Genomic DNA, 27,863 nt, shown 5'->3' with positions numbered 1-27,863 from the left:
AAGTGATTTTAAACTACAAATTCGAAGCTTTGGAAATCGCTGGAAGGGCTGAAAGAGCAGGATGTAGGCTGGGATTTCAAGCATGACTCCTTGAACTGGATAAGATTAGTGAGCAGTCTTTTTACTGAAGCATAATTTACCTACAGTGTAAATTCAGTTTTTTATGTGAATAATTCAGTGAGTTTTGACAAATCTGTGTTGCTGTATAGCCACACACCATTACTTTCAACATACAAAACAATTCTATCACCCTTAAAAATTCTCCATGACTTTTCCTCACTCCTCCCCAGCCCCTGGCAACCACTGATCTGTTTCTTTACTTACAATTTTGCCTTTTCTAGAATATTGTATAAATTGAATCATGCAGTATGTAGTCTTTTGTGTCTGGCTTCTTTCACTTAGCATAATGTTTTTTTAAATTCATTTATGTCATGGTATGTATTAGTAGTTATTACTGGGTAGTTTGTGATATGGATATACAGTCATCCATTTTCAATCTGTGATTGAATTCACAGATGCAGAATCTATAGATACAGAGGGCCAACTGTACCACAATTTACACATTTACCAGTTGATGGACACTTGAGTTGTTTACAGTTTTGGGGAATTATGAGCATTCATATGAAGTTCTTCATGTGAATATATGTCTTCATTTATCTTGTTTAAATAGGTAGGAGGGGATTGTTGAATTGTATGGTGTGTGTGTAACTTGATAAGAACTGTCAAACTGTTTTCCAGAACCTCGTATCATTTTGCACTCCCATCAGCAGTATAAGAGAGCCCCAGTTCCTCCACGTCTTCAGTACTCTACTGTCAGTCTTGTAGGTAGAGTCTTAACCTGGTTTTCCTGATCCCCAGTGGGTTCTCCCTTCCAGATTTGCTGTTACATAGCCAGCTGCAGTTCTGTTTCTCTGTGGTAAAACAGTGATTTAAATATATGTATGTGTGTGTGTATATATATATCTGCAAATTGGTGACATCCAGGATGCAGACCAGCTCCAGTGCCCAGCTGAACTTGCTAATCGGTACATAAAACAGTGTTGATCTTGGTCTTAACTAGACCCTCACTGGATTTGAAATGTTGCACATAGCAATGTTTTATGGTTCTCTTTCAGGCTATTTGATCACTCCATGGAAGGATTTAAAAACTGGGAGTTCATGACCATTCATTGCTGGGGGGAAAGAGCTGCTGGTGACTGGGTCCTTGAAGTTTATGATACTCCCTCTCAGCTAAGGAACTTTAAGACTCCAGGTGAGAACTCCCTCTCTATACATTGGTCTACTGTGTAGAAGAAAATGATGGAGTATATTTTGGCCAGAGTGTTTCACACTCACATATTAGCATCTTTTTTCTAATGATTAATTTCATGTGTGCTTTGAATTGCCTGCACATTTTTCAGTTTTCAAGATTACCATTTGAGAGGTAATAATTTAAGGATAGGAAATAAGGAATACATATAGTATAGAACGAAACGTGACAGCTTTTGATTGATGTTTCAGAAGACATGATCCACAGCTCTAACCAGCTTCCCAGACTTCCTTTGTCTGTAAACAAGCCAACCTGTCCACTGGCAATGAGTTCAACTGCATGATTTCACAAGAAGAGACAGGCTTCCGTAGTTATCTATTTCTTTTTAGTTTTCCCCAAATTTACTTTTCAGTTTAGGCAAGACATTGAGCTCAGCCCATGCCAGCTAATCTGGGTACCACCAAAGAAAATGATGATGATATTCTTCCCTGCATGAGCCCAAGAGCCAAGGAAAAAGAAATGCTTCTTGACATGTAAAACAGAAATTATGATGTTAGCAAAGGTCTTTTCAGGTAGGCACAGTCTGTGTCTTCACACAGCCTATTCCCGTCTTCATGCTAACCTGTAAAGCTTGTTTATAATATAAAATAAGGGAAAGTACAAGGCAACATGGGGTGAGAGACTGTGTTGCCCATTACAGAGCCCTGCAGAGTGGCTCAGCAGTGAATGATCTGTTTAATAACTAACTAGCTTCCCACCCATCCATGAACACATCTTCAGCCATCAGATAAAGTCCTCCTTCTCAATGCTCTGTCCAGTCCTATTTAAAAGAACTAGGCTTGGGGGAAGTTTTAGGACTGACATCCAGTTCTAGCCCTCTCCAAATTACAGAATCAAGTAACCTAGACATTCTGTAACTGTAGGAGTGTGTACCATTCAGATACAGCTAGCTGCTCAGGGCAAAGGAGGCACACAGCAGAACACAGGGATAAAGGGCACATTTGCCAGACTTTTGCCTGCCAATCTGAGAAAGTTACTCATTCTGAGAGATCCATTGTTGACTGTACATTTTGGCTATCTCTTCCCTAGTTCTATAATGAGGTTCATCTTTGTTTGCCACAGTGGTCCCATAATCAGGGAGGTCAAAGCCAGAATGGTGGCCAGGTCACAATGAATCAGGATAAATGTTTCGTTAAAGAGTATCTGTGCCCAGCTCACTGCCAGAATGCAGCCTGAATATAGTGGTTACCAAGTTTTTATCAAGAAAGCAAATGTTTGTCAACAAGGCAGGATTGATAGAGAAAACATGCAGATTATAGACCAGAGTTTCTAGACCCTTTCACCTCTTCGTAATCTGCATAGTTCCCAGGACCTTCCTGTCTCCTTTCTTCCTCTTTGCAGCCCATGCTTATTGCCCTTGCCATGAGGATGCACAGGGTCATGGCACATAGGTGAAATGGAAGCATGGTGACTGGGCTGTGATCCATTAGCAGGCATCACTGCACGACTCTTATAGGACAAGAGACCCCAGAGAAATAAACACTGTCAAATGTGGCAGTTGTGTGCCAAGGAAGGTGCAGACATAGAGAGTACGTTTTTGAGCATTTTAAACAGTTATAAAACTAACTAAACGTGAGTCTGTTCTTTATTACCACCAGACACCAGCAACTCCACTCTCCATGATAAGCCCAGGCTGCTCCTAAGGGCTACTGGTTAACCATGCATTGCATCTAAGGGTCAGGGGCCATGAATATAAATCCCTCTGCCCTCAAGAAGTTCTGAGTCTATACAGAGCTTACTGTGATTATGCGTGTTTAAAACTCCACAGTAGCTCAGGTAATCTAGAGTTACCTATTTCATAGCATTGGCATCTCCTTATGCTATTTAAATGTTCACATTTAACCCTAGTCACCTGCAGTCATTTTAGAAGTGTTGAGGTGTTCTTTTTACGCCAGACGAGAGATACCCTAATGCTATTACGGACCTGGAGACTTTAATAGAAACATAGTCTTTGTGTATCTTTCCTTCAACCTTTCATTTCAGGATGAGTTACACCTTTAGTAGTGGACTTTGAGTGGCCTGTTTATGGGCGTGTGTGTGTATGCGCATGTGTCTGTATCATTGTTTCTGTAGTATACAGTCCTATGTTAGGTTTCTTCCTCTCTGATTAATAAGGGATTACATCAGTAAGCGAGTAGAATTTCAGTTGCATCTGTAGAATTTTCCAGCCCGATTAAATGGTAGACTCATCCCCAAATATAGAACTTCCTGGCTCCAAAATGAATTTATATTTGTTTATTGTTTCTTCCCATTTATTTATTGTTACAATACATATTAAAAGTGTTTGAGGGTGTTGTTTTGATTTTTGGCACATTGAACCTATATATGCAGATTGCATTTATGTGTTAGCAAGATGGATTTTTCTCCTTCTGTATTTACAAAGCTATTTCATAATAACAGATTTCAATATTAATTGCAAAATCATCTATAAAATTTAGCAAACAGAAAAAGGGGTAGAGGAGAAAAAAAAAATGATGGCCCAAATATGGCAGTTATTTGATGTGAATTGTAGTAGAAGTTCTAAGGAAATAAAATTACATAATAAGCGAAATATAAAGAGATGAATTACACAGGAAGGATATGCCTAGTGGGCTTATGATGTCCTTCAGAAATAACACAAAGGGAAATAATCAATTTTGAGACAGCACTCTTCAAAGCACTTAGAGGGTAAACTTTTGCATCCAAAATGATCTTAAATAAAATGAACTGAGTTCTAAGGTGACTGATGATTAGGATGACCTATAGTGTCCTTGTATTATATGCTTCATTTGTACACTTGAGAGATGCCATAAGGAAAATGGGTTCTCTTTTGCACTGCTACCTAAAGGCAATCAGATAGGTCATCAATTTCCAGCAGTCATTCACTTCTTACCACTCCCTAATGCATGCTACTTAGAATTCTGGGCCTAAATAACACCCTGATTGTGAAAAGCATGGTCATTAACAAATGAGTCCAAAGAAAAGCTGTCAGAGGGCAAACCATATATAAACTAATTGCACTGGTGCAATGTAAAAGTCAGAAAAAAATACATGCATCACAGAATGTTCATTTTTAAATGTAAGGCTCCTAAACTCCTAGAAATGAATAGGAGACAATACTGTATATGGTTTAAACACACAGGATTTGGACTCGGAGTATGTTTTAATACCAGTCTGTCCTCTTATTGCCTTTGAGGAAGTTACCAACCTCTGTGGCTCTGTTTCCTCCTCTATATATTGGGAATGTTAGTACCTACCTTAGAGTTGTTTTGAACATTGAATGGAATAAAACTTACAAACCACTTAGGCCGGTGCTTAGCATATAGTAAGCACTTAAAAACATCAAACATCAATTTGATGGTGATGGTAGATGCTAATAGATGAAGGAAGCTGACAGCTGAAATCCATCACTCTCTGAGCTAGCCCCAGACCCTAGCCCCTGACCTTGTCTGGATTCTATGCATTAAGCCAAGGTGAGAGGGGTTCTGAGGGGCATCCTGCCTTCCTACCAGAATATGCCTATGTTTGTATTGGTTTTGTCTTAATCACTCCTGCTTAGGGTTGATTCCTTTTGAGGTCAGTTTTACTAACTTTAATGAAATGGAGGCATGTTTCCTTTTTTTTTTTTCTTTTTACTTTTTGCGTTGAACACAATTTTATGAAGCTAAGAAATAAGTTAACAAGTAAGAACTAAATAAGTTAACAAATAAATAAGAACTAAAGCAACAAAAAATGCTCCTTGTGAGTGATCCAAACTCATAGAAGGTGAAACACTTGCCTCAGGTCTCAAGGCGTTCTTGACCAGAAAAATGCTGTTTGGGGCCAGGTGCGGTGGTTCACGCCTGTAATCCCAGCAGTTAGGGAGGCTAAGGCAGGTGGATCACCTGAGGTCAAGAGTTCGAGACTAGCCTGACCAACATGATGAAACCCTGTCTCTACTAAAAAATACAAAAATTAGCTGAGCGTGGTGGCGGCCACCTGTACTCCCAGCTACTTGGGAGGCTAAGGCAGGAGAATCACTTGAACCAGGGAGTCAGAGGTTGCAGTGAGCCTGGATCACGCCATTGCACTGCAGTCTGGGTGACAGAGCAAGATCAAAAAAAAAAAAAAAAAGAAAAAGAAAATGCTGTTTTGCACATTAACCCAGAGAACATTCTGCAATGATGGAAATGCTGTCCAGTAGGGTGGCCACTAGCCACATACAGCTCTTGAGCACTGGAAATATGGTTAGTGTCATGGAGAAGCTGAATCTTAAAGTTTTTTTAATTTTAGTTCATTTAAGTTTAAATAATCAAATGTGTAATGGCTATCACATTGGACAGCACAGGTCTATAGGATACTATAATTGGTGATGTATTCTTAATATTGAATGAATGATACCAGGAATTAGAACAAAGAGTTGTTCTGTCTACTTATTAACAAGTCAGATAATGCCAAGAAAAAAAACTTTTTTTTTGAGATGGAGTCTTGCCCAGTGCCCCAGGCTGAAGTGCAGTGGTGTGATTTCCACTCACTGCAACCTCCGCCTCCCGGGTTCAAGCTATTCTCCTGCCTCAGCCTCCCAAGTAGCTGGGACTACAGGCACATGCCACTGCGCCTTGCTAATTATTTTTGTATTTTTAGTAGAGACGGAGTTTCACCATATTAGCCAGGATGGTCTCAATCTCCTGACCTCGTGATCCACCCGTCTCGGCCTCCCAAAGTGCTGGGATTACAGGCGTGAGCCACTGCTCCCGGCCATATAAGACTTTTATACCTAGAAAAAAAAAGCCTTCTATTAAGTTCTGCGATTCTCTTAAATATTTGTAATTTGAAATTCAGCCCTTGATCCAGTAATCTGAAGTTTGTTTCTCAGTCTTCCTATAAATGCTGATTCAATCAAGGCCTCTCCTGTAGTACATGCTCAGTCCATATGTGGTATGTGAATTATTAAATAGTTAATTCTGCCAATGGTGAGAAATATGCATTTCTAGCTCTGCGTTTGACGTAGTGATTCATATCCATCTGCTTCCTACAGTTCTGTTGCTTTTTCTTGAGTGAGAAGGACTTAAAGATGTTACAAAGCTAAAGAGGGAAGATTTGGTCATGCTGTTATTTCATTATTATTTCTCAAGGTAAATTGAAAGAATGGTCTTTGGTCCTCTATGGCACCTCCGTGCAGCCATATTCACCAACCAATGAGTTTCCTAAAGTGGAACGGTTCCGCTATAGCCGAGTTGAAGACCCCACAGACGACTATGGCACAGAGGATTATGCAGGTGAGCTGGCTTCCAGTGGGACACAGCCTAAAGAGAGAAAGCTCATGTGTCATCCCACCACAGAGGGGAGGGGAGGGGAGGGGAGGGGAGGGGAAGGGAGGGGAGTGGTGGGAGTGGGAGTGGGAGTGGGAATGGGAGTGGGCATGGAATGGGAATGGAATGGAATGGAATGATAGAACAGAGCAATATACTACCCATATTCTGACATATTTTCTTCCATCTTATTATTATCCCCTTAATATCTGTATGTGTGTATATATCAGTGCACTTATATATTCAGATATCCATGTGTTATCTACAAAGCTGATAGTCCATACTGATTGTACTGTAATATATAGTTAATCCATAATCTGGGACACATACTTCACTTACAGAGTTTTACACTATTTTAAACACGGGTTGGATACACATCATTATTTATCAGTCTTTGTCTATATCTTCATTATTTCTTTAGAATAGAGTTCTGTTTTGAGACTCACTGCATCAAAGAGGATAATCAGCTTTAGGGCTTGGAAACATTTTGTCACTTGCTATCCAGACAGGATGTACCAGTCTACACTGTGACCAGCTATGTGATTGTTTATTACACTCATTCCTGCCAACAGAAAAAAATAGAAAAAGTAAAAAAAGAAAGAGGTGAACGTTTTAAAAATGTTATAGCTTTGATTGCCTGTAATTCTAAACATTTTTTTCCTCTGTAGTTCTCTGAATTAAATACAACTGTCTTTTACCCATTTTTCTATTCAAAGTGCAGTAATCCTCTTATCTCTTTGTGAACACTCTGTTATTGTCTCTCACATTGTTTCATAATTGCTGAAAACATATTCTCACTTATCACTGAGAATGTAAGTTTTGTTTTGTGTTGTTTTGACAAAAAACTATGAGAGGCTGGAGTTTATGGTCTCAAATATAACACTGATTTTTTGCAGAAGTTCCATCCTTTAATGTCTACTGAATATTCACGTGCTTTGTTTGGTAATCTCTTGTTTTTTACATTTGGCCATTAATTCATCTGGAACTCATTTTGGTTTATGACATATAGTGTCAATTGAAGCTCTGTCTTTAGTTATTTTCCAAACAGACTAACATCATTGGCTAACTATCCCTTCTTTTTTTATTAGTTTAGGATGCTTCCTTTATAACAATATAGTAAGATCTTATACCAGCATCTTTTCTGGTTCCACCTTTCCTGATTCATCAATCTAATAATTCTCAAACCAATACCACCCACACTGTTTTGTTTTCATTTCATGATGTATTTTTATATTTGTAGAACATCTGCTTCCCATTTCCATAGCAATTATTGCCCTATTATTCTTCCAGATGAATTTTAGAATGATTTTTAAGTCTCCCTTTAAAAGTCTCATTGGAATTTAATTTGAATTTATATGCAATCTTGTGGGAAGAGTTGTTTTTACAACATACAATCTTTCCATTTAAAACATAGATCATGTCCCATTTTACTGAAATCTTTTAATTTTATGTCATTTTCTTCTTGTTAGTGTTACACCTACGTATTTTGGGCCTTGTTGCTCTTATAGTGGAAAATATTCCTTGCTTTCTAACTAGTATATGCTGGTGTGTAGGAAATCCATTGGCTGTATTTATTTTATATATGGCCACTTTGCTTAACTCTCTCATTAATTTATATAGTTTAGAGTTGAATTTCTCGGATGGTTTAGGTACTACAGCCTTAGCATCTGCAAATTGGTTTTGTTGTCCTTCTCGTCATTATTTCTGACGACTGTCTTGTTGCATTGGCTAGCACTCCTAGGAGCATTCAATCCTTCTGAGATATGACATATAACACATAATGGACAAAGCTTCTTCTAATGAAGAACTATTTATAGGCCCGGCACGGTGGCTCATGCGTGTAATCCCAGCATTTTGGGAGGCCAAGGGGAGTGGATTGCCTGAGCTCAGGAGTTTGAGATGAGCCTGGGCAACGTGGTGAAACCCCATCTCTACTAAAGATACAAAAACAAATTAGCTGGGTGTGGTGGTGCGCACCTGTAATCCTAGCTACTGGAGAGGCTGAGGCACAAGAATCACTTGAACTCAGGAGGCGGAGGTTGTAGTGAGCCGGGATCAGGCCACTTCACTCCAGCCTGGGCAACAGAGCAAGACTCAGTCTCAAAAAATAAAAAGAACTATAAATACAAGTGTAATGTATCTTTAGATGAGAAATATTTTTTCTTGCAGTTCTGAGATTTTCCTTTAAATACTGAAAATAAAATTACTTCATTAACCACCTGAACAGAGTATCTTAAATACACATGTAGTTACTTTTATTCTAAACAGATAGCATCCTAGAATCAATAAACACGCTTGAAGTTAAGACCAATCGAGCTAATCAGAGCTGGATTGTATTAGATTTTGTGATGTTTTGCTTTGAGCCTATAGCATTACTATTTATATTTTAACTAGCGAACTATTTTGTCTTCTCGGATAGGAGAAAGTATATCCAAAATAACATAAATAGAGTGTAATAGTAAGCTGTTACTCTTTATTCATATTTTGGTAATGTTTCGAATTCAAATTTCGGAATGTTGAGTTCAGAACAGTTATACATCTTTGTGGTTTTTCTGATTATATCTCTAAAACATCAACATTGGCGCTTGTGAGAGAACCAAGACAATTATTGCATTATTATCCTGCAACCTACAATGCTAAACTGCATCTGGGACAGTTTAAGATGATAAAAGAAACAACATAGTATGTGAACTTGCCATACAGTGAGAGCCCTTTTGGCAAATATTAAGAATAAATGTTTGGGATTTTTTTTTTTTTTTTAATTCTAGAAGTCATCTGGTGAAAATTTAGGGCCACCCATGATTCCTTTCCTTTGGAGCTGCAATTTTCACCTTCATTTAGAAGTCAGCCAGATTAGAGACACAGATGGCGTTATCATAACCAGATTCCCATACTGTGTCATTGGATCCCAGGGACTGTGAGATCACAGCTGGCTGAACTTCAGTCCATAGGCAGCAGAGACACCACTCCCCTGGTGTACGATGGCAGATGGCTAAAATGTCCCAAGTTGCAGTAGCTATGGAATTTAGAGATCAATTTGAAGCTTTGGGGAAAATAGAAATAAGCAGTGCTGTCAAATGACTCTTGCAGTTAATAAGAAGTATATTCAAGTCTGCAGCATTTTGAAATGACTTATTTCCATTCAGATGGAGAAGTCATCCCTAGTACATGGTTTGCTACCTCTAAGCAGGAAATTTTTACCTAGGTATCAGGACCTACGTTGACCCCTCTCCTCACCATGTGATACTGGGCAAGCCACTGAAATTCTTGGAAAATCAGTTTCCTCATCAGTAAAATGAGGGTATTTGACTACCAGATTTTTCTCTAAGTCATTCCACCCAAGATCTAACATTTTATGTTTCTGTGATTCAGTAATTATGAAACATAGTCCCATAATGACTCAAAGAAACCAAGGTATAACAGTAAGTCCTTTGGGTTAAAATAAGTAGATTTTCTACTACCCTTGATTTACTATTTGTACATTTCATTCAATACATTTATTGCTAGTTAAAATCATATGAATTTTCAGTGGGAAAGAGTTTGCAGATTATGAGACCAAATGTTCCAGAATATGGCGAACAAAGAAGAGAAGAATTAAAAACTTCTAAAGTAGCCCATGTCATTAGAAAGTTTTTCATCAATCACAAAAGTGCTCCATCTTTCTGGCATTTTTTTTTTCTTACTGTGCATTCTCTCCAGTTCTATACCAAAGAATAAGTAGTAAGAGAGATTGGGAACTTTCATCTCAGGTCTGGAATCCTTTAAACTTGCTTGCATTTTTTTAAATTTATATATCATTTTCTTTTGTCGAATTGCCCATTGGCCTTTGTATAGGAAGCAATTTTAAATCTATTATCTGTGTTTGAGACTGGATGCTGATAAGCTTGTGCCAGGTGCCATAATGGTGTTTCTTACCGGCCACAGTATTTGAGAGGTATTCAGTAGCTTTAATGATCTTAAATGAGACAGGTCATTTGGTCCAGGCATTAAATAATAACTCTTTTCTTTTTTGTCAACAACTTCTCTCTTTTCTACAAATCCAATCTTTTTATTATTACACATACTTAATTGCAGTTGGTTTTTTTCCAGTTGCTACAGTTCATTTGAATTCTAAAATATTTATCTACCACGAGGCAGCCATATGTGCTTTGAAGACCAGGCCATGACTAGAATTTACATTCTTTATACCTAGGCAATTGAAATTGCCTAAGAATCAAAAGTCGAAAAAAGTCAAGAGCTCATCTCTGGACCTAAAGCCACATTGACAATTATTCCTCTGTCTTAAAGAAACTCTCTGCATAAGAAAAAAAAAAGACTTATTTTATACCAAATTCAAGGTAAAGCTTACCTGCTCTAAAATCATTTTTCCAAGTATTGTTCTAATGTCTTTTGGAAAGGTCCCTGCGACCCTGAGTGCAGTGAGGTTGGCTGTGACGGGCCAGGACCAGACCACTGCAATGACTGTTTGCACTACTACTACAAGCTGAAAAACAATACCAGGTAAGAGAGGGGCCAAGTCACATCCCCACAGCATGTGCCACTCCCACAGGCATCTTAGGAGTCCCTGCAAGGCTAATACCATGGGGTGTGTGCAGGCCACTGGCATCTTCCACTATTCTCCCACCAGGTGTAAGCATAGAAAAGAGGCTGCTGTGCAGGCCGACTGCCTCCCTGTGTTATTCAGAATGATGAAAACTATATTAAGTTACAAAACGCAAAATGTGCGTGTATGCTGTGAAACTGTAATGTCTTCTCTCACATTTGGAGGATGGTGGAGGGACCAGCTAAGCACCTGCCCCTCCAGACCTTTCTTTTTCTTTTTAACTGACAAGTAAAAATTGCATGTATTTATAATGCACAACTGATGTTATATATGTGTGTATGTATGTATATGTATGTGTGTATACATACACACATATACACATACATACATACATTTTGGAACAGTTAAATCAAGCTATTTAACATATGCATTAGCTCACATACTTATCTTTTTTTGTGGCCAGAACACTTAAACACTACTCTCGTGACAGTTTTCAAGTACACAATGAACTGTTATTTACTCTAGTCATCATGACAGATTTCTTGAACTTATTCCTCCCATCTCACACAAGTTTTGTGTCCTTTCCACCCCACTGATATTCGATTTCATGGCTTCACAAAGATGCCAATGCACAGGCCACACTGATGCTTTTCCACGTTCCCCAGCACATAGGCCATCAGTGTGGCAAAGGGGTTGGTCCTGCTTGATCTCACTCTTCTGCCGTGGGCACTAAGGTGGACCCTGTGCCTCTGAGCCCCTGGTGTCTGCTTGAGCTGTGCAGATACGTTTCCTGGGCAGGGCCAAAGAATGGAGACTGCCCCAATCAGAGTTCATCCTGACCTCCCGTTGTCTCCCACAGCCTCACCCACCTTCTCCCTCCTCCTTCAGGCGAAAACTCACTAAGCGGAGCTGCCTCATGGTTCCTCCATACTCCAGTCCCCCAAACAGACCCAGACATGTTAAGAATTCCTGTTGTAAGTCTGCCGGAATTTAAATTCCTTAAGAGAAAGGAGGACTTTGACTATCTCTCAGCCTCTGTTATCTCCTGCACTTAGCAAAATGCCTAACATTTAATTGGTGCTCAGTAAATATTTGTTGAATGGATAAATAAAACTCTGTCCTTCCATTATGGGCAAACCAGAAAGTTTTTTTTTTTAAGTGTTCTCATACACAACATAAATTTAAATATATTTATATTAATTTAGACAACAGCATACAACCACCACCACCACTCACATATGCACATACAGAATCCATATGACAAACAACACATGAAAATAGAAGTCACACCTTATTAAAGGGACCTTTTTGAATGAAGTCGTGGTTCCCACATAGTTTTCCTCTGATTCACCCCCATAACCTTCCTCTCTGTAACCATCATCCTTTTTCAAGGGCTAGGTGTAAACCAGGAAATGGTTTGACAAGTCTTGGTAGACTTGGTGTTGGGTAACTGCATTGCTGCTTCAGCACACTGTGCAGGAGGAAGTTTAACAATCAATCTGGCTTTCTGGATGTGGTGTTGGCATCCTGGTTTAAAAGTGATTTGGAGGCTGAGCTCAGCCATTTGCTCAGCACCTGCAAGAGAATGCTGAGGACTGCTTCGCTCGTGACGCTGCCTTCTTTCTTATCGTTTCACAATGCAGGATCTGTGTCTCCAGCTGCCCCCCTGGCCACTACCACGCCGACAAGAAGCGCTGCAGGAAGTGTGCTCCCAACTGTGAGTCCTGCTTTGGGAGCCATGGTGACCAGTGCCTGTCCTGCAAATATGGATACTTTCTGAATGAAGAAACCAACAGCTGTGTTACTCACTGCCCCGATGGGTCATATCAGGATACCAGTAAGCTCACTTCAAGTATTTGGGTTTTAGAGAAGAAATGTGGGGTTTTCATGTGAGTGACCTCAGGAAGGATAGTCCTCTTTGTGAAATCTGGAATTGTGCTTCATATCAAACAGGATCTAGTTCATTTATTTTAAGCGAACCCTTTAGAAGCTTTATATAAAAATGCTTGTAACTTTATCAGGGTATCCTCAAGCCCACCCCCCGGTTCAGTGATTTGCTGGGAATATTCACAAGGCTTGGGATATAGTCGTGCTCATGAACTCATAGATAGGAGATATTACAGCAAAAAAATCATCAACGGGAAAAGGCATATGGGACAAGGTTCAGCCACACAGGACGTGTTCAGTTCCCCATGCAACCATCTGTGACGACATGCATGAAATGTTGTCTACCAGGGAACCTCATTAGAGACTCAGGGCCCAGGGTTGTCACTGGGGGCTGGTCAGACTTGACACGTACCAAAATTCCAGACTCTTCAAAGGAAAATAGGTGTTCCCCATAAACCATATTATTTATACAAACAGTTTAGACAAAGTGAGCCACTCTTTTCAGGGTAGTGGGAACCCTCCCAAAATTCAAGTTCCCAGATGTGCCAGTCATGGACCAACCTTACAAGCAGATTTGCAAAGGACAACATTCAGGCCTGCTCTTTTCTGCACACTGACCAAATAGACACCGGGCCTGTATGATATCAAAATATACTTTTTAAAACGTTCAAAAAATATGATTGTCTTTTAAGAGTCGAATGAACATTTGTCAATGACTTATTTAACCCACTAATAAGGGAACTTGCAAGGTGACGAACAGGGCGGAAAGATGATCAGGTACTGTAGTCCACCAGGAAAGGCAAAATGGAAATCCTTTTGCTAAGTTAGAAACAAAATGGAATCATTTAATAATTTTCTACATGGCCATACAAGTAGAATTTGGGAAAGTGTTGTTTTTTTTTTTTTTTTTCTAATGAATAGAAGTAATTTGCAACCTTACCAAACAAAAATCTGTGCATTAACACAGAGTTTGGGCCATAATCAGCCATCATTAGCAAACAGACGAAGGTATATTTCCCTAGAGAATTAAATAATCTTAAGGTAGACCTTTTGGACAGTGTTCTAGTGTGGCTCTGAAAAGGACTGCAGTTACCTTTTACTTTATTTCTGAGTTCTGGATAATTTCTCTTAACAAGAACGTCATACCATGGTATATGATGGCACTGAAATTTCATGTTTCTGCACAACCTAAGGAAGAAAAAAGAAAACTCAAGTTTAAAGGAACAAGAGTTATTTAAAATAAAATCAGACAAGAAATCTGAAGTGAATACTCTTGCTTCTTAAGAAGTGAAATTCTCTCTGGTTTCAAAGAGGAGCATTTCTCTGTGAGGCAGACAGGATCTCTCAACTTACCCTTTAGGGCAGTGGGTAGGGACTCTGCCTTTCTTGCTTGCCCCAAAATTTAGAACATGAACTTTGACTTGAGGGAGAAAAGAGAAATTGGGAGAGAGAAGGGGGCATAAAGAATCCACAGAAATATGCAGTATTCCTTGTGGGGAAAAAAAGTCAAAATTCTATCAAGAAGGTTGAGCCTTGGAAAAGAAATTTGATTCTGGAATATTATATGACAGAACCAAAGTAATTGAGAGTCAGTTGTTTCCAGAGCCTAGAAGGTAGATAATTAAGGTGTTCAAACTATGACTTCAGCTACCACAAAGTGTTGATACAAGTGGTTTGTATATCTCTCTCTATGTAATTGCCTTATGTTATAGTTTTCTTCTCTAATGAGTCCATTTATGTACAACATAATGATCACATATGATCAGTAGTAGTAATTACTGCCAACACATTTACAGTGCTTAATAGTTCATATCGTTCCCTTGAATAATTAATTTTATTTAACTTCTCAAGACAACCAGAGAGGTGGGTAGCATTATAATCTCCATTTAATGAGTGAGAGAACAGAGACCCTGAACTTGCCCACTGGAGTTGCTAAAAGCAGAATGCAAATCTAGGACATCCGAGTTCAGATTCTATGCATGTTCAGTATTCTCAGTGAGACAGTGAGAGAGAACATGTGATGACTACTGTTAAGATTGTAAGGGGCTTCGTATTTCATGTTCAGAGGCTCAGACTTGATCCAGCAGGTCCTTGCAGGGATCCACTAAGTTGTGTTTCTCTATGGAACCCTGAAGAACACCAACATTTAAAAAGCAGATGGAAGCCCATGAAGAAACTTCATTCAGTTCTACACATTCACATGGCTATAATCCACTTGCATATCAGAGCAGGTACCAAGACTTTAGCAAAATTTTGTCTAAGGTAGAAGTCCTTCCTTAATATGCCAAATGTTTTCCTCCACAGAACAACCATAAATTTGCCAACTTTTTTCAATATGGACCTGGTAGTAACTAGGAAGGCAAGTATTTACAGTATACTTGTTCAAATGATGCATTTCTATTCTCCAGAATATAGATATTATCTGAATTATAATAACATTTATACCAATTCCATGGCTGCTGTAAAGTGCAAGACACTAAAATAGTGTTTAAAATAAACAATGTAAGAAATAAGCAGTCCTTACCTTGCAGTCTTAAATGTAGATTCCCTTCTCTAGTTCAGCTCAACTGACCAGCCCAAAAAGTTATGAGCATGAGGGTCTACATTCCCATTCCTCCGTCTCAGGCATTGCCTTTCAATCCTTATAGAGTGATGTTTTTCCAGCTTCGTGAGTGGGCTTTGCACTGTTGCAAGTTAAGAAACCCTGCTGGGGAGAGAGACTAGGAAGAAAAAGAAGAAAAAAAAGGCCTATAAACTGTTCAACTAAGAATTAGCTAGGCTATCATTTTCTTGTCTGCAAAATGGCAGAGAAGTGTAAGGTGTTTTCCAGTGTTACGGTTCCTGTCTGTACTTGGTTTGCTGAGAAATGATAACAAACAGTGATTCTATGGCTTTTCCGGTAATTTTCTAGTCAAGGCCATAGGTACTATAGCATACATTAGCCAGCATTAGAACATCTCTGATGCTTTTATGGAATCCAATTGACCAACTGATTTATAACTTTCTCTTTTTTTTTAACAGAAAAAAATCTTTGCCGGAAATGCAGTGAAAACTGCAAGACATGTACTGAATTCCATAACTGTACAGAATGTAGGGATGGGTTAAGGTAAGAGAGTGAAGGATTTTATTAAGTAACACAGCCCAAAGAGCTTCTCAATGTAAATAAAATGAAAAAATGCTAAACAAATAGCCCTCTTACGATCTACCCTTGGTCTGACTCCCATTCAAGCACTTGATTGCTATTTGCATTATCTCTACTATTATATGTGAGAAATGGGATGCTGTGTTGGCTAAAGAAGGGTTGTATCCAAACAAATTCTCTTTAGAAAAGATGGCTCAGATATAAGTCAATAAAAATGGCCGTTTGAGAGGCATTCTTTGTGCTTTTTAACCTGCATTGTGCCAGTCAAGGATTACTGTGCAGGTAATACCAATGAATTATATTTAATCCCCCTGATTCATTCCTTGGTTGGTCGGAAATTATTCCCTTATCTTTATTATTTCTCTCCACATACCCAATCATTCTCTTATCTTAAGTACCTCAGGCTTGGTTCCATTATGCTATAGTATGCACATAGATTTAACACCAGGAGATGTTTTCCTTGAACGGATGACTTGCTCATTGCTAAAGCTCAATAGTTGGTCTGCTCTCTAAGAGAACAATGTACAGCTCAAACTAACTAGGTAGCCTCTTGATCTCAGTAGGGAAGGTCAGACCATTCTGCATTTAGTGAGGAGTTGGACTGGGGCTGTACGTGGAATTAGAACTCTGCTGCACTGGATTTCTTTTAGGTATTGATCGTATCTTTATTTCCACCTGTGATTGGAGGTAAACTAGGCAGGGTCCAGGCAGTTTCCAGGTAGGTACATTCTTCACCATTAACCAGTATTGGAGCATCATTTTCATTTAGATTGATCAATTATCTATGGCTTTATTTCTTTCCCCCCCGCCCCCATAAATGCATTCAGTATTAGCTTACTTGGCAATTTTCATCTCGAGACTTCAGTACTGAGAAAGAATTAGCCACCTAATTCTTCTTGAAGAAGGAGCAAAGCAGTATAATAAAAAGAAAGTAGATGTGGACTCACATCCTCCTCTGCTACTTATTAACTGTGTGACTTTGGGCAAGTCACTTGACTACTCCGAGCCTTCATTTTCTCCTCTATAAAATGATGATAATAACCCCTGTTTTGCTGGATTATGATAAAGGTTAACTCTGATAACAGTTACAAAATACCTTTTGTAGCACCTGGCCCATGCTTGGTTCATGAGAAATATAAGATGATTTAAATTATCTTATTTCTTAGGGAACATTATATAGGGTATGTTAAACCAGTGTATGCCAATAGAAATTTGAGAGCCATATATGTAATTTTAAATATGCCAGTAACCACATTAAGAGAAGTAAAAAGATACAGGGGAAATTCGAGTTTCATAAAATATTTTATTTCATCTAATATATATTATTTCAACAATTGAAAAACTATTATCAGATGTTTTTCATTTTCATTGTTTTACTGTCTTCAAAATCTGATGTATGTTTTACCCTTAAAACACATCTGAGTTCAGACAAAATTGTTTTCATGAGAAATATTGGATCTTTATTTAGGTTTTGTAGTTGAAAAAGAAAAGTTTACATAGCCAAGTTGTTCCAGACTTACCCAAATTTTTGCCAATAATGGAATCAAGTGCCAGTTTTTCACATTTAGACTTAAATTAGTTAAATAAAATTTAAAATTCTGTTGCTTAGCCATACTATAGCCACCTTTCAAGGTCTCAGTAGCCATGTGTGCCAGATTATGTTGTCCAGCACAGGTCTAACCTGGCCAGTTTATCACAGAGAGCACAGAGGCGTTCACAATACCAGGTGCATTAGCCTCGCAGTACCTGTATTTTGGAAGCAGCAGCAAACTTCAGGATTGGTGACTACTGTCTGTTACACGTCCCCCTTACCTCATTCCTTCTCCACACAGTGCAACCTCTGTGTCCTGCTGAACAGATGCCAGCCTCACAAGGAAGTGCTATCCTGTATTAGAAAAACTAGGCAGCTTTTTAACTTTGATAAGTGTTTCACTGGTCCTTATTTCCTCTCAAATAGATCCATTTAAGGCAATATCCTTTTTTCTAGTGCTACAGAAAGGGAAAGGGATTTTCTTTTGGCTTTTTAAATGACAGCTCGCTCTCTCTCTCTCTCTGGCCAGTGAGATCTATGAATGAAGTCCACTTTCAGTTATGCTGCCCTTAGTCTCCTTGCATTTTTCTAAGAGCTTCCAGGGTTGACCATTTTGCCTCAAGAGACTTGTAAATTTTTAAATAGTGGTGAAGAACAAACAGGAAAAAAAAAAATCAATGCACAAAATCCAGGAAGGAAATAAATGAAAATGCTAATGGTGACTGTTCAGGTTTCTTTTTTCTTCAACTTTTTGTACTTTCCAAATTTTTTTAAGAGCATAGGGAAAAATAAATTTTAATTTTTAAAATTAGCATTATCCACATACAAAGCAGTCAATTAAGATGTCGATTGGAGCAATATAAAGAGTTTAAAACAATGGAAACCATTTAACCCTGTTTAGATACTGATCTTCTAGTTTCATTGATTTGGTAGCATAGGGTTACATTTTCTCACTATGTTTCGAATCACACTAGTTATTCAGTGAGTAATTTTTTATATTAACTTGTAATTTTTTTTTGACAGAGTCTTGCTCTGACAGCCAAGCTAGAGTGCAGTGGCACGATCATAGCTCACTCAAACTCCTGGGCTCAGGCAATCCTCTGGCCTCAGCCTCCCGAGTAGCTGGGACTGCAGGCAGGTACCAGCATGCCTGGCAATTTTTTTTTAGCCTCTGTAAAGATACGGTCTGACTGTGTTGCCCAGGCTGGTCTCAAACTCCCAGCCTCAAGTGATCCACCCACCTTAGCCTCTCAAAGTGCTGGGATTACAGGTGTGAGCCACCATGCCCAGCCAAATATAGTAACAATTTTTTATTTGTTTTCAATTTTAAGAATCAACCTGTAGACTGTGAAAAATATAATAGCTAACAGAAATTAGAAGGGAGAGAAAAATATGCATTTCTCATTTGACATTCTGACAACTCATTAGATACTATCTCATATTACTAGATGAATAGAAATTTAAGTAGATTATTATAGTTAATTCCCAGAAACACTAAATAATAACAAAGAAAAGTCAAGATGATTAGGGAAATAGCAGTACAGTTTTGATAAATTTTTCATTAGAGTGTTTAAAATGAATAAACCAAGAAATAGAGGCAAAAGTATTTTAATTCTTTTTTTGATGAGAACCCATAGAAGACTGAAATCAGAAACACAATCAGAATGGCTACTCGGAGAGTTTGAGCTGTGGATTGGACAGGATGGTCGTACACTTTTGCTCAGTCGTAATTCATTTTACCATGTGTCCCTATTGCATTTATAATCATGAAATAACTCTAATTTATTATGTGGTAAGTCTGGATATTAAGAAGTTGTTGGGCATGTTGCTAGACAATGTGATTCTTTTGTCAATCAAATACTTTTTAAAACCTCTGGGTTGTAAGATGTTGCGCAAAGTAGGAGGGTGCCCATCAGTCTAACAAATTAAGGAGAATGTCCCCAAGGCCTAGCAGCATGTGTGTATGCTATGGACATCATTGTAGGCACAGAGAAACGTTATAAGCATTGAGAGGAGGGGGGAAAAAAAAGGGTACACGGGCTATTTCCCCTGCTTTGAAGCTTTGCCAAGTCCACTAGCCTCTGAGGGAAACTGTATCTGTTACATATGGAGTTTGGGGAGTCATTACGTTTTGGCCTGATCACAACAGTCTGTTTGAAGCTCCCTTTATACTTCTTCCAGCCTGCAGGGATCCCGGTGTTCTGTCTCCTGTGAAGACGGACAGTACTTCAATGGCCAGGACTGCCAGCCCTGCCACCGCTTCTGCGCCACTTGTGCTGGTACCTTCCCTAGTTCTTTTGTTTATTCTCCCGGTTCTGGTTTTGCTTTTCTTTCTGGTTTGAGCCGTCACTCATGCCACCCACTTGTTACTTTTAAAGTAATGCTGGAGAAGTATATTTCTCTTTTAATAATTGTGCGTGTATTCTCATTGAAAGTCAAGCAGTCATCGGCATCCTATCCTCACTGAGAAACTTACATAGCCCAGTGGTATCTCCTCTTTCTAAAGGGAGTGGATGTTTTTGTCAAGAGGTTCCATTTTAACTGGGAAGGCTTTTTTCCCAGGGAAATTAAGAAAAAGCATGAATATTCAATTATTAATCTTAAAATTATAGCAGGTTGATGCCATTTTCTCAAACTGTTAAAGAAGCCCATGACACCACCTCCTTTGAGGTTTTATTTCTCATTTCCTGTGCTTGTCTTGCTTTTAAGGGGCAGGAGCTGATGGGTGCATTAACTGCACAGAGGGCTACTTCATGGAGGATGGGAGATGCGTGCAGAGCTGTAGTATCAGCTATTACTTTGACCACTCTTCAGAGAATGGATACAAATCCTGCAAAAAGTAAGTGGATCTGCCCCCTGGGCCCTAGCAATTAGACCTAAGTTCTTTTGATGACTACCTTCATAAGAAAATAAGAAAACGTAGAATTTGTAATGATAACACTAGGTTTAAACGTGGACCTGTGGACACTGTTGTGAAGCTTTAACCCAGCTTATCTTTGATATTTTTATTCCTTTGCCTCGGAGGCACCTTAATACCTTTATTATTTCAATTTCAAGTATATGCTCGATACCCTTTAAAATCACAGTGTCTACCTGTGTCATCAAACCTAGCAATTTTTGTGAGAAAAGATTTTTGAGTCATCTTCAGAGGGATAATTAAATTTAAGACATTATGAGGCTACTAGTAAACACACCTTCCCCTGTGCCTGTGTGAATGGCTTAAAAAATTATACATTTTTCTCATAGATGTGATACCAGTTGTTTGACGTGCAATGGCCCAGGATTCAAGAACTGTACAAGCTGCCCCAGTGGGTATCTCTTAGACTTAGGAATGTGTCAAATGGGAGCCATTTGCAAGGATGGTGAGTACAACTGCTCATATCGATCTTATGAGCAAAGTATGGTCTTTCTACTTTCAGGACTAATATTTTTCCACTTAAAAAAGAAACTCACAGCATGCATCAGATATGACATGCCCAATATTTTGGTGGCATTCATTCATCTTGAACTTCTACCCTTAATGGATTTGTTTGTTTGTTTGAATTGCAAGAAGAAATAAGTCAGCTATAGTGGCACTGGCCAATATAGCTCAAGTTAATTTTTTAAATTAATAAACTTCATTTTTTGAGAGCAGTTTTAGATTCATAAGCAAAATTGAGCAGAAAGTTCAGAAATTTCCCATATACCCCCTTCCCCCAACACAGGCGTAGCCTCTCCCACTATCAGCATCAAGCACTAGAGGGGTACATTTGTTACAGTTGATAAACCTACAGTGACACATCATTATCACCCAAAGTCCACAGTTTACATTAGGGCTCACTCTTGGTTGTACATTCTGTGGGTTTGGACAAATGTATAACAACATATATGCAACATTATAGTGCCATGCACAGTAGTTTTATTGCCCTGAAACTCCTGTGAATTACCTACTCATCTCTCCTTCCCCCTACTGGTTTTTTTTTTTTTTTTTTTTTTTTTTTTTTTCCACTGTCTCCATAGACTTGCCTTTTCCAGAATCTATATAATTGGAATTATACAATATGTAGCATTTTCTAGCTAATTGTTGTATTTCTTTCCAGTTTTTACCATAGGTACTTTTCACCAGATTTTTAAAAATACCATGCACATAGAGTTTTGTATGTTACTTTTTGCACTAAGCATTAGGCAGAAACATTATCCTATGTTTTTACAGTTTTAGGAAACTTTATTTTTAATAGCAGCATAAAATTCAATCATGTGAAGATGCTACAGTTTTTAGCCAATCTCCTATTATTTGGATTGTTTATAATTTTGATATATAAAGAGTAATTAAATGGTATCTGAATCTTTCATTAAGCCTGTGAGGCTAGAAAGTAATATCTTCATCTTACAGAAGGGAAAACCCAGGGTGTAGAGCTAGGAAATGATCGACCTAAGTATAGAACTTAATATTTCACAATGTTGGTCTGTTCTTCTTTGCACCAATGATTCTGAACCAAGATGCCAGGATGCAGCACCATCCCCAGATATTCTGATTGAATTGATCTAGGGTGCAGCCCATGATCATGGGTTTAACTTCCCAAGTGTTTCTAATCTGCAGCCAGGTTTAAGAACCACTGCACATCCAATTCTCCCTAACAATTTAACACCAAGTTCCCTCACCTCTCTAGCCTCAGTTTCCCCATCCGTAAAATGAATGAATTTAAAATTACTCCAACATTTTGTGAACTAACTTATGCTGAAGGGACCCTGAAATTTACTCCTAAATTTATGCAGATATAGAAAGATAAAGATATGATGTAGAAAGACATTGTTTAAACTATTGTTGTTCAAAACATCTTCAGATTGTTATAAAAATAGAGAAAGAAAACAAAAAATATGCAGTTGCAACAATCTGACTGACACGATCCCTGCCCTAGGTTTATTCTTTCCCTTCTTTTGAACATTTCCCCTTCTGGAAATTTCATGAAAGAAAAAACAGTGCCATTGTCAGGAGAATGTGGACTTGGAAGTCAGAATGCCTTGGGCAGGTTATGAACTGCTCTGGGCCTCATTTCCACCATCTCTAGAAAATGAAGAAGATAATACTACTGACCTCATCTGGTTATTCCACAACTCCCTATAAGGAATCTCAAAAAGGTGTCAGAAAGGACTGGGCACATGATAGCACTGATAGGACATCATTTGTGGTCTTATTTCTTTGGAGCATCGTAGATGACTTTGCATCTCCATGGTTTTTCCAGTATATGACTGGTCTGGGGCAGGGATGGGCCCGACACAGGCCCTGTGTTCCGAGGTTTTCTTGCCAGGGCTGATTCTACTATAGCACACTGAGGTGAGAGAGGCTTGGGGTGGTGGCACCCCAAGGACCATGTAAGTGTCATTTTTTAGTTACCAGCAAGTGCCTCCTTTACTTTACTTAAAAACATGGTTCCCCTATTTCTGAATATGACCAGAATTTTTTGTAAGTTAGTAACAGAAAATTTGAGGAAGATGAAAGAGATTGGGCCAAGCATGGTGGCTCACACCTGCAATCCCAGCGCTTTGGGAGGCCAAGGAGGGCAGACCACTTGAGGCCAGGAGTTTGAGACCAGCCTGAGCAAAATGGTGAAACCCCATCTCTACTAAAAATACAAATATTAGCCAAGCATGGCACGCACCTGTAATCCTGGCTTCTCGGGTAGCTGAAGCATGAGAATCACTTGAACCCTGGAGGTTGCAGAGAGCAGAAATCGTGTCCAGCCTAGGCAACAGAGCAAGACTCTGTCTCAAAAACAAAAAGTGACTGATGCAGGAAATCCATTGTAACTTGAAATGTTCACCAATAGCACTTGGTACCAGGCATTTCAAGAGTTGCAATGCTTTAACTACTTTCCCTAAACCATGGTGAGTACCAGACAAGTTATGTCAAATGGCGCTTTGCTAAAAGCGGAGTGTCAGCATAGTGGACAGAAGTGGGAAATGAAGAATCGTATCTGCAGTGAGTCCATTTTCAGGTCAGTTGCAAAATGAGATCATTGATGGCTCACCAGGCTTTTGAAATCACATGGCAGCTGCACTTAAGGATGTGTTATTTATTCTCTTTCAACTGTCGTATTTCTGTGATTCTAAGACATATTTTTTACATTTTATCATCTCGGAAATCAGATGCATCTTATAATTTGTGGCAGTTTACAACCACTTTTGACCAGAAAACTGATGTGATATCAGTGTTACTGCCCAGATATGAGACTTGGATGCAGAGATATCTGTTCAACCGAGTTAGGCACACGACTACTTCTTGTGTTGAATTTAATTGCAGTTCTAAAGAAGTTCGAAAATTAAACTATTGTTCAATATTCAAAGGAAAGATTCTTGCATACGCATGGAAACAAAACAGAATGTTACATAAATATAACAAATACTTTTAATAAGTATAAAATTAAAATTCTAATTGATAAGAGAATATTGTGTCACAGTTTAATATGAAGAAGCATCTTTTCCTTTGTGTTACTTAAAATGATGATGCATCTTAAATCTTGTGTCTTAGATTCAATGAAATATGGTATAAATGACTGTATACTCTCTGCTCTAGGTAACGCAAAGAAGAAAAATTTCTTGCTTGTGTTATTAATTGATTTCTAATTTATTCTTTTTCTAATTTTTTTTTCTTTCACAAATGGATACCAATTACATTGGACTGCAATGTCTCTCCTTGAAAAACAATGCTGTTGACTGAAATCACTTTGGGTGGACCAAATTTCCTCCTGTTGACTACTCCTGAATGATCTCTTCCAATCCCCCAAATCTGCCTCTCTGGCCAATCACAACCTTCTTCCGTGTGTGTCCATCATGCCGCTCTGGTCTTCAACTCCCCTCCTCTCTTGCTGACTTCCGGAAAAGCAACGGAAGAGTCCTGGGCGGAAGGAGGCTTCTGTATGCTTGTGAAAAAGAACAATCTGTGCCAACGGAAGGTTCTTCAACAACTTTGCTGCAAAACATGTACATTTCAAGGCTGAGCAGCCATCTTAGATTTCTTTGTTCCTGTAGACTTATAGATTATTCCATATTATTAAAAAGAAAAAAAAAACAAGCCAAAAAAAAAAAAAAAGCAAGCCACCTCTCTCTTTCTTGCTCTCTTTTTCTTTTTCTCTCTCTCAAGTTTGTGCAGGGAGATGGTGAACTGTTTTGTCAGAACTTAAATGGAAAAAAAAAATAAACCTACAACAAGCCTACCTTTTATAACTGGGTGTTTAGTGCTAAACAGCCAGAACCACAGAGACAGTATTGTATGACCAAAGCATTTGATGCCAAAATTTGACGTTAAAGTAATGATTTGATTTCCTGCCCTGGTTTTGAAGGTCCATTTTTTCCCCTTTTGCATTGATTTGCTTGTTTCCCCCTTTGAAACACCTAAAAATACCTTTCCAAAACATTGCAAGAGCATAAATAGACAAAAATGAAATAGAAAGCTCTTGCATGCTTGAGTCCACCATTGGGGGAAATGACAGAAAACTGGACCTGAGGGCATTAGGAACATCCTACAGAGTTGTGTTTAGTGTCGTTTGCCATGGTATTTCACAGTGAAACATCGATACTCTCCACACATCATTTACTTCATGCATTATGTACTGGTTTTTGCATTTTACGCACTTGATAAGTCTGCTGCACTGGTTTCATCAGATAGACTTGCTGCTACTGGCTTTTCCATTGTAGATTGGGTTATTTTACACACAGTTCGCCAAATGGGATTGCTCTGTATAGTCAAATTGGTGATGGACAGATGGACAGAATGCAGAGGTACATAGATGAGCTGAGGCTGATCCAGCTCCCCTGAAATTCAGAGTGTTAACTTTGTAGACCCTGCACAACCTCTTGGTGCTATCTAGCCATTATCCCCATTTTTTTTAAAGGCCATCAGAAATTCCATTTGTCATGGTGGGAAGCATTTTGAATATGATGCAGGAAATTTCTTCCTGGAGTCAAAAGTTTCTAAGAGGTCCTGTATTTTTAAGAAATGGAATTTATTTAAATAATATTTAAGCTGGTGCCCATGTTGGCCAGGCAACTTTTTTCAATGGTGCTTATTAGAAGTTTTTTCATCTTGTCATTTTAAGAAAATAAAACTGGAAATTGAATATGGGTGGCATGATTGTACCCTTCTAGTTCTTATTTTCCCACTCCTCTGTCCCTCTATAACTATGCCATACTATTATATGCTGGTCCACTGAATGTTGAGATGATCTGTTTCTTTGGGTTTTTTTTTTTTTTTAAGAAATATTTTCACTGGTTTTCTATGACTCTAAACACTTCATCAAAACTAGAAGACTGAATTATGAGAACACTGTTTGAATTAGTGGCCAGAAACGATGAAATCTTATAGATCTTTTGACAATTTCTCTGTTTAGGGGAGGGTAGACTGATATCAAGTTTCTTCATATCAAAGCTTCATTGGTGACCTCATTTGCTTTACGAGTGACCAGCCATCTTGCAGGCTTCATGCTTCTGAGAGCCTTACTTCGAAGATGCTGCTGGAGTCACAGCTGAGGAGAGGAATACTATCAATATGGACTATCCTGGGAAAGAGGTGGGAAGTAGATGCTAAGGTCCCCATCCAAACAGCAAGCTACTAAAAAACCTGCCTTGAAAATATTTCTAGACATCAAAGATAACTTACAACCCAAGGTGAATAATAAATAAATTATCTGATGACCCTGTTAATAGCATTGCAATTTTACTGAATCACATAATGATTCATAAGTAATTAGGGAACCAACTGATTTTGCTAAGCAGTCTTCCCCTTCATAATACCGCAGGCCCTTCTGACACACAAAAAAAATGAAAGTTAATCCTGGGCACAGCGTACGGTTTTACATTTAAAGGCACAGTCTTACATGGACAAATGCAAGCACAAGCCTAAACCAAGGTCAAGCAGATGGCAAAACTGAATTTGCCTGCAAAGAAATCTATTTAACTGAACCAGCCCATAATATTTAAGGCACGAGGTTACTGTGATAGGAAAGATAAAAATGATGTCTGTTTTCTTAGACGAATAACCATCAACATGACAACAAAATTCATCGGGGTCTACCAGCGTGCATTCCATTTCCCACTGGCCATGCAGGTGCACGTTGCGGAAATACTGGTTTAACTACTAGTGTGTTACTGCCTCATTTATCTACATAACATTATTAACTAGAACATAATGCTTTCAAAGTTTAAGTTAATGTTATATATTATGTATAAATATATATATTCATAATGAGATATATGTAATGGATAGTACAAAGTTTGGAGACTCAACAAATGCTCTAACCTTCTAGAGACAAAAGTCCTATTTCTGTTTTCTTTTGTCTTTTTATTTTCAATTAGTGACCCATTGTTAAATCCAAATCCACTTTTACTGAAAAATACTGTACATGTGTAAAATGTTCAGTTGTTTTTTTGTAAAATATAGTAGAATGGTTGTAATTGATACTGGCCAAAATCAATGTTATTCCATATTTTATTTTTTCTATTAAATTAACCTAAGTTCCTGTTTATTTGATCTGTTCATACCCACGTATAAACTTCTCTGAAAGGGTAAGGTCGTGAGAAACTTCCCTGTTTCTACATAGAAGCTGAATATGAAGGAAAGGGTGGAGGTGCATGAAACATCTAAATAAAGTTGGAAAAGAGAGTGAGCAGAGGAGGGAATTGAGAAGGAGTGAGAAACAGCAGTGTAAGAAAGGAATGGGTTAGATTTGGTCATGAATATATGTTAAATCCCATTTTTAGAAAGCAAGGCTGTGAAAAAAAATCTATAAAGGCTTGGTATTGTTTCTATCAGATCGTACAGATGCTGGCCCCCAGAATAGGGCCCACCTGGTCCCGCTCTTCCTCTAGTGCACAGCACACCCACTGGTGTATGTCTGTAGGGTTGGGAGCCATGGCTGGGGGCAAGGAGGTAGGCAGTGTAAAAGCTGTTAAAGAGGAAGGTGGCTTTGTTCAATTTGCTGACATCTTGTGTAAAGTCGACATTGGCTGGATGTCTAGAAGATGATTTTGTCTAAAATAAATCTCAAGTATATACCATGGGGTGGGACTGAACAAGCTAGCTAAAAACAGCAATGGAGTATAGATCTTTTTGAACCATGCCTGAGATGCAATTACTAGTCTTAAAGGTTCAGTGCTCTACCTCTTGGGGAAAAGAAATGATAAATCAGCCAAAGCCACAAACAAAT

The 27,863-nt window shown here is 38.5% G+C and overlaps 1 protein-coding gene and 1 long non-coding RNA gene across 4 annotated transcripts in view; one reads left to right on the top strand and one right to left on the bottom strand.

Moving 5' to 3' along the window:
• Positions 1–27,863, top strand: part of PCSK5 (proprotein convertase subtilisin/kexin type 5) — a 464,397-nt gene that overhangs the window by 278,225 nt on the left and 158,309 nt on the right. For 2 of the 3 annotated variants that reach the window (XM_031654136.1, XM_021927555.2), the window contains exons 13-20: positions 1,116–1,252; positions 6,403–6,546; positions 10,977–11,079; positions 12,766–12,959; positions 16,031–16,115; positions 19,864–19,961; positions 20,392–20,521; positions 20,929–21,044. In XM_031654136.1, coding sequence (XP_031509996.1) covers positions 1,116–1,252; positions 6,403–6,546; positions 10,977–11,079; positions 12,766–12,959; positions 16,031–16,115; positions 19,864–19,961; positions 20,392–20,521; positions 20,929–21,044 — 1,007 coding nt within the window. Of the gene's footprint in view, positions 1–1,115; positions 1,253–6,402; positions 6,547–10,976; positions 11,080–12,765; positions 12,960–16,030; positions 16,116–19,863; positions 19,962–20,391; positions 20,522–20,928; positions 21,045–24,543; positions 27,183–27,863 lie in introns of those variants that run through there. The other variant, XM_031654135.1, reaches the window with a different exon arrangement.
• Positions 14,333–27,863, bottom strand: part of LOC110741449 — a 42,203-nt gene continuing 28,672 nt past the window's right edge. Inside the window, exon 3 of the long non-coding RNA XR_002517650.2 lies at positions 14,333–15,729. This is a non-coding gene — a long non-coding RNA (uncharacterized LOC110741449). The remainder of the gene's footprint in view (positions 15,730–27,863) is intronic.

The sequence above is a fragment of the Papio anubis genome, chromosome 13 (assembly GCF_008728515.1).
Source record: "Papio anubis isolate 15944 chromosome 13, Panubis1.0, whole genome shotgun sequence".
NCBI lineage: Eukaryota > Metazoa > Chordata > Mammalia > Primates > Cercopithecidae > Papio > Papio anubis.
The sequence above is the reverse complement of the archived record's forward strand: the minus strand, read 5'-3'. Positions and strand labels throughout refer to the sequence as shown.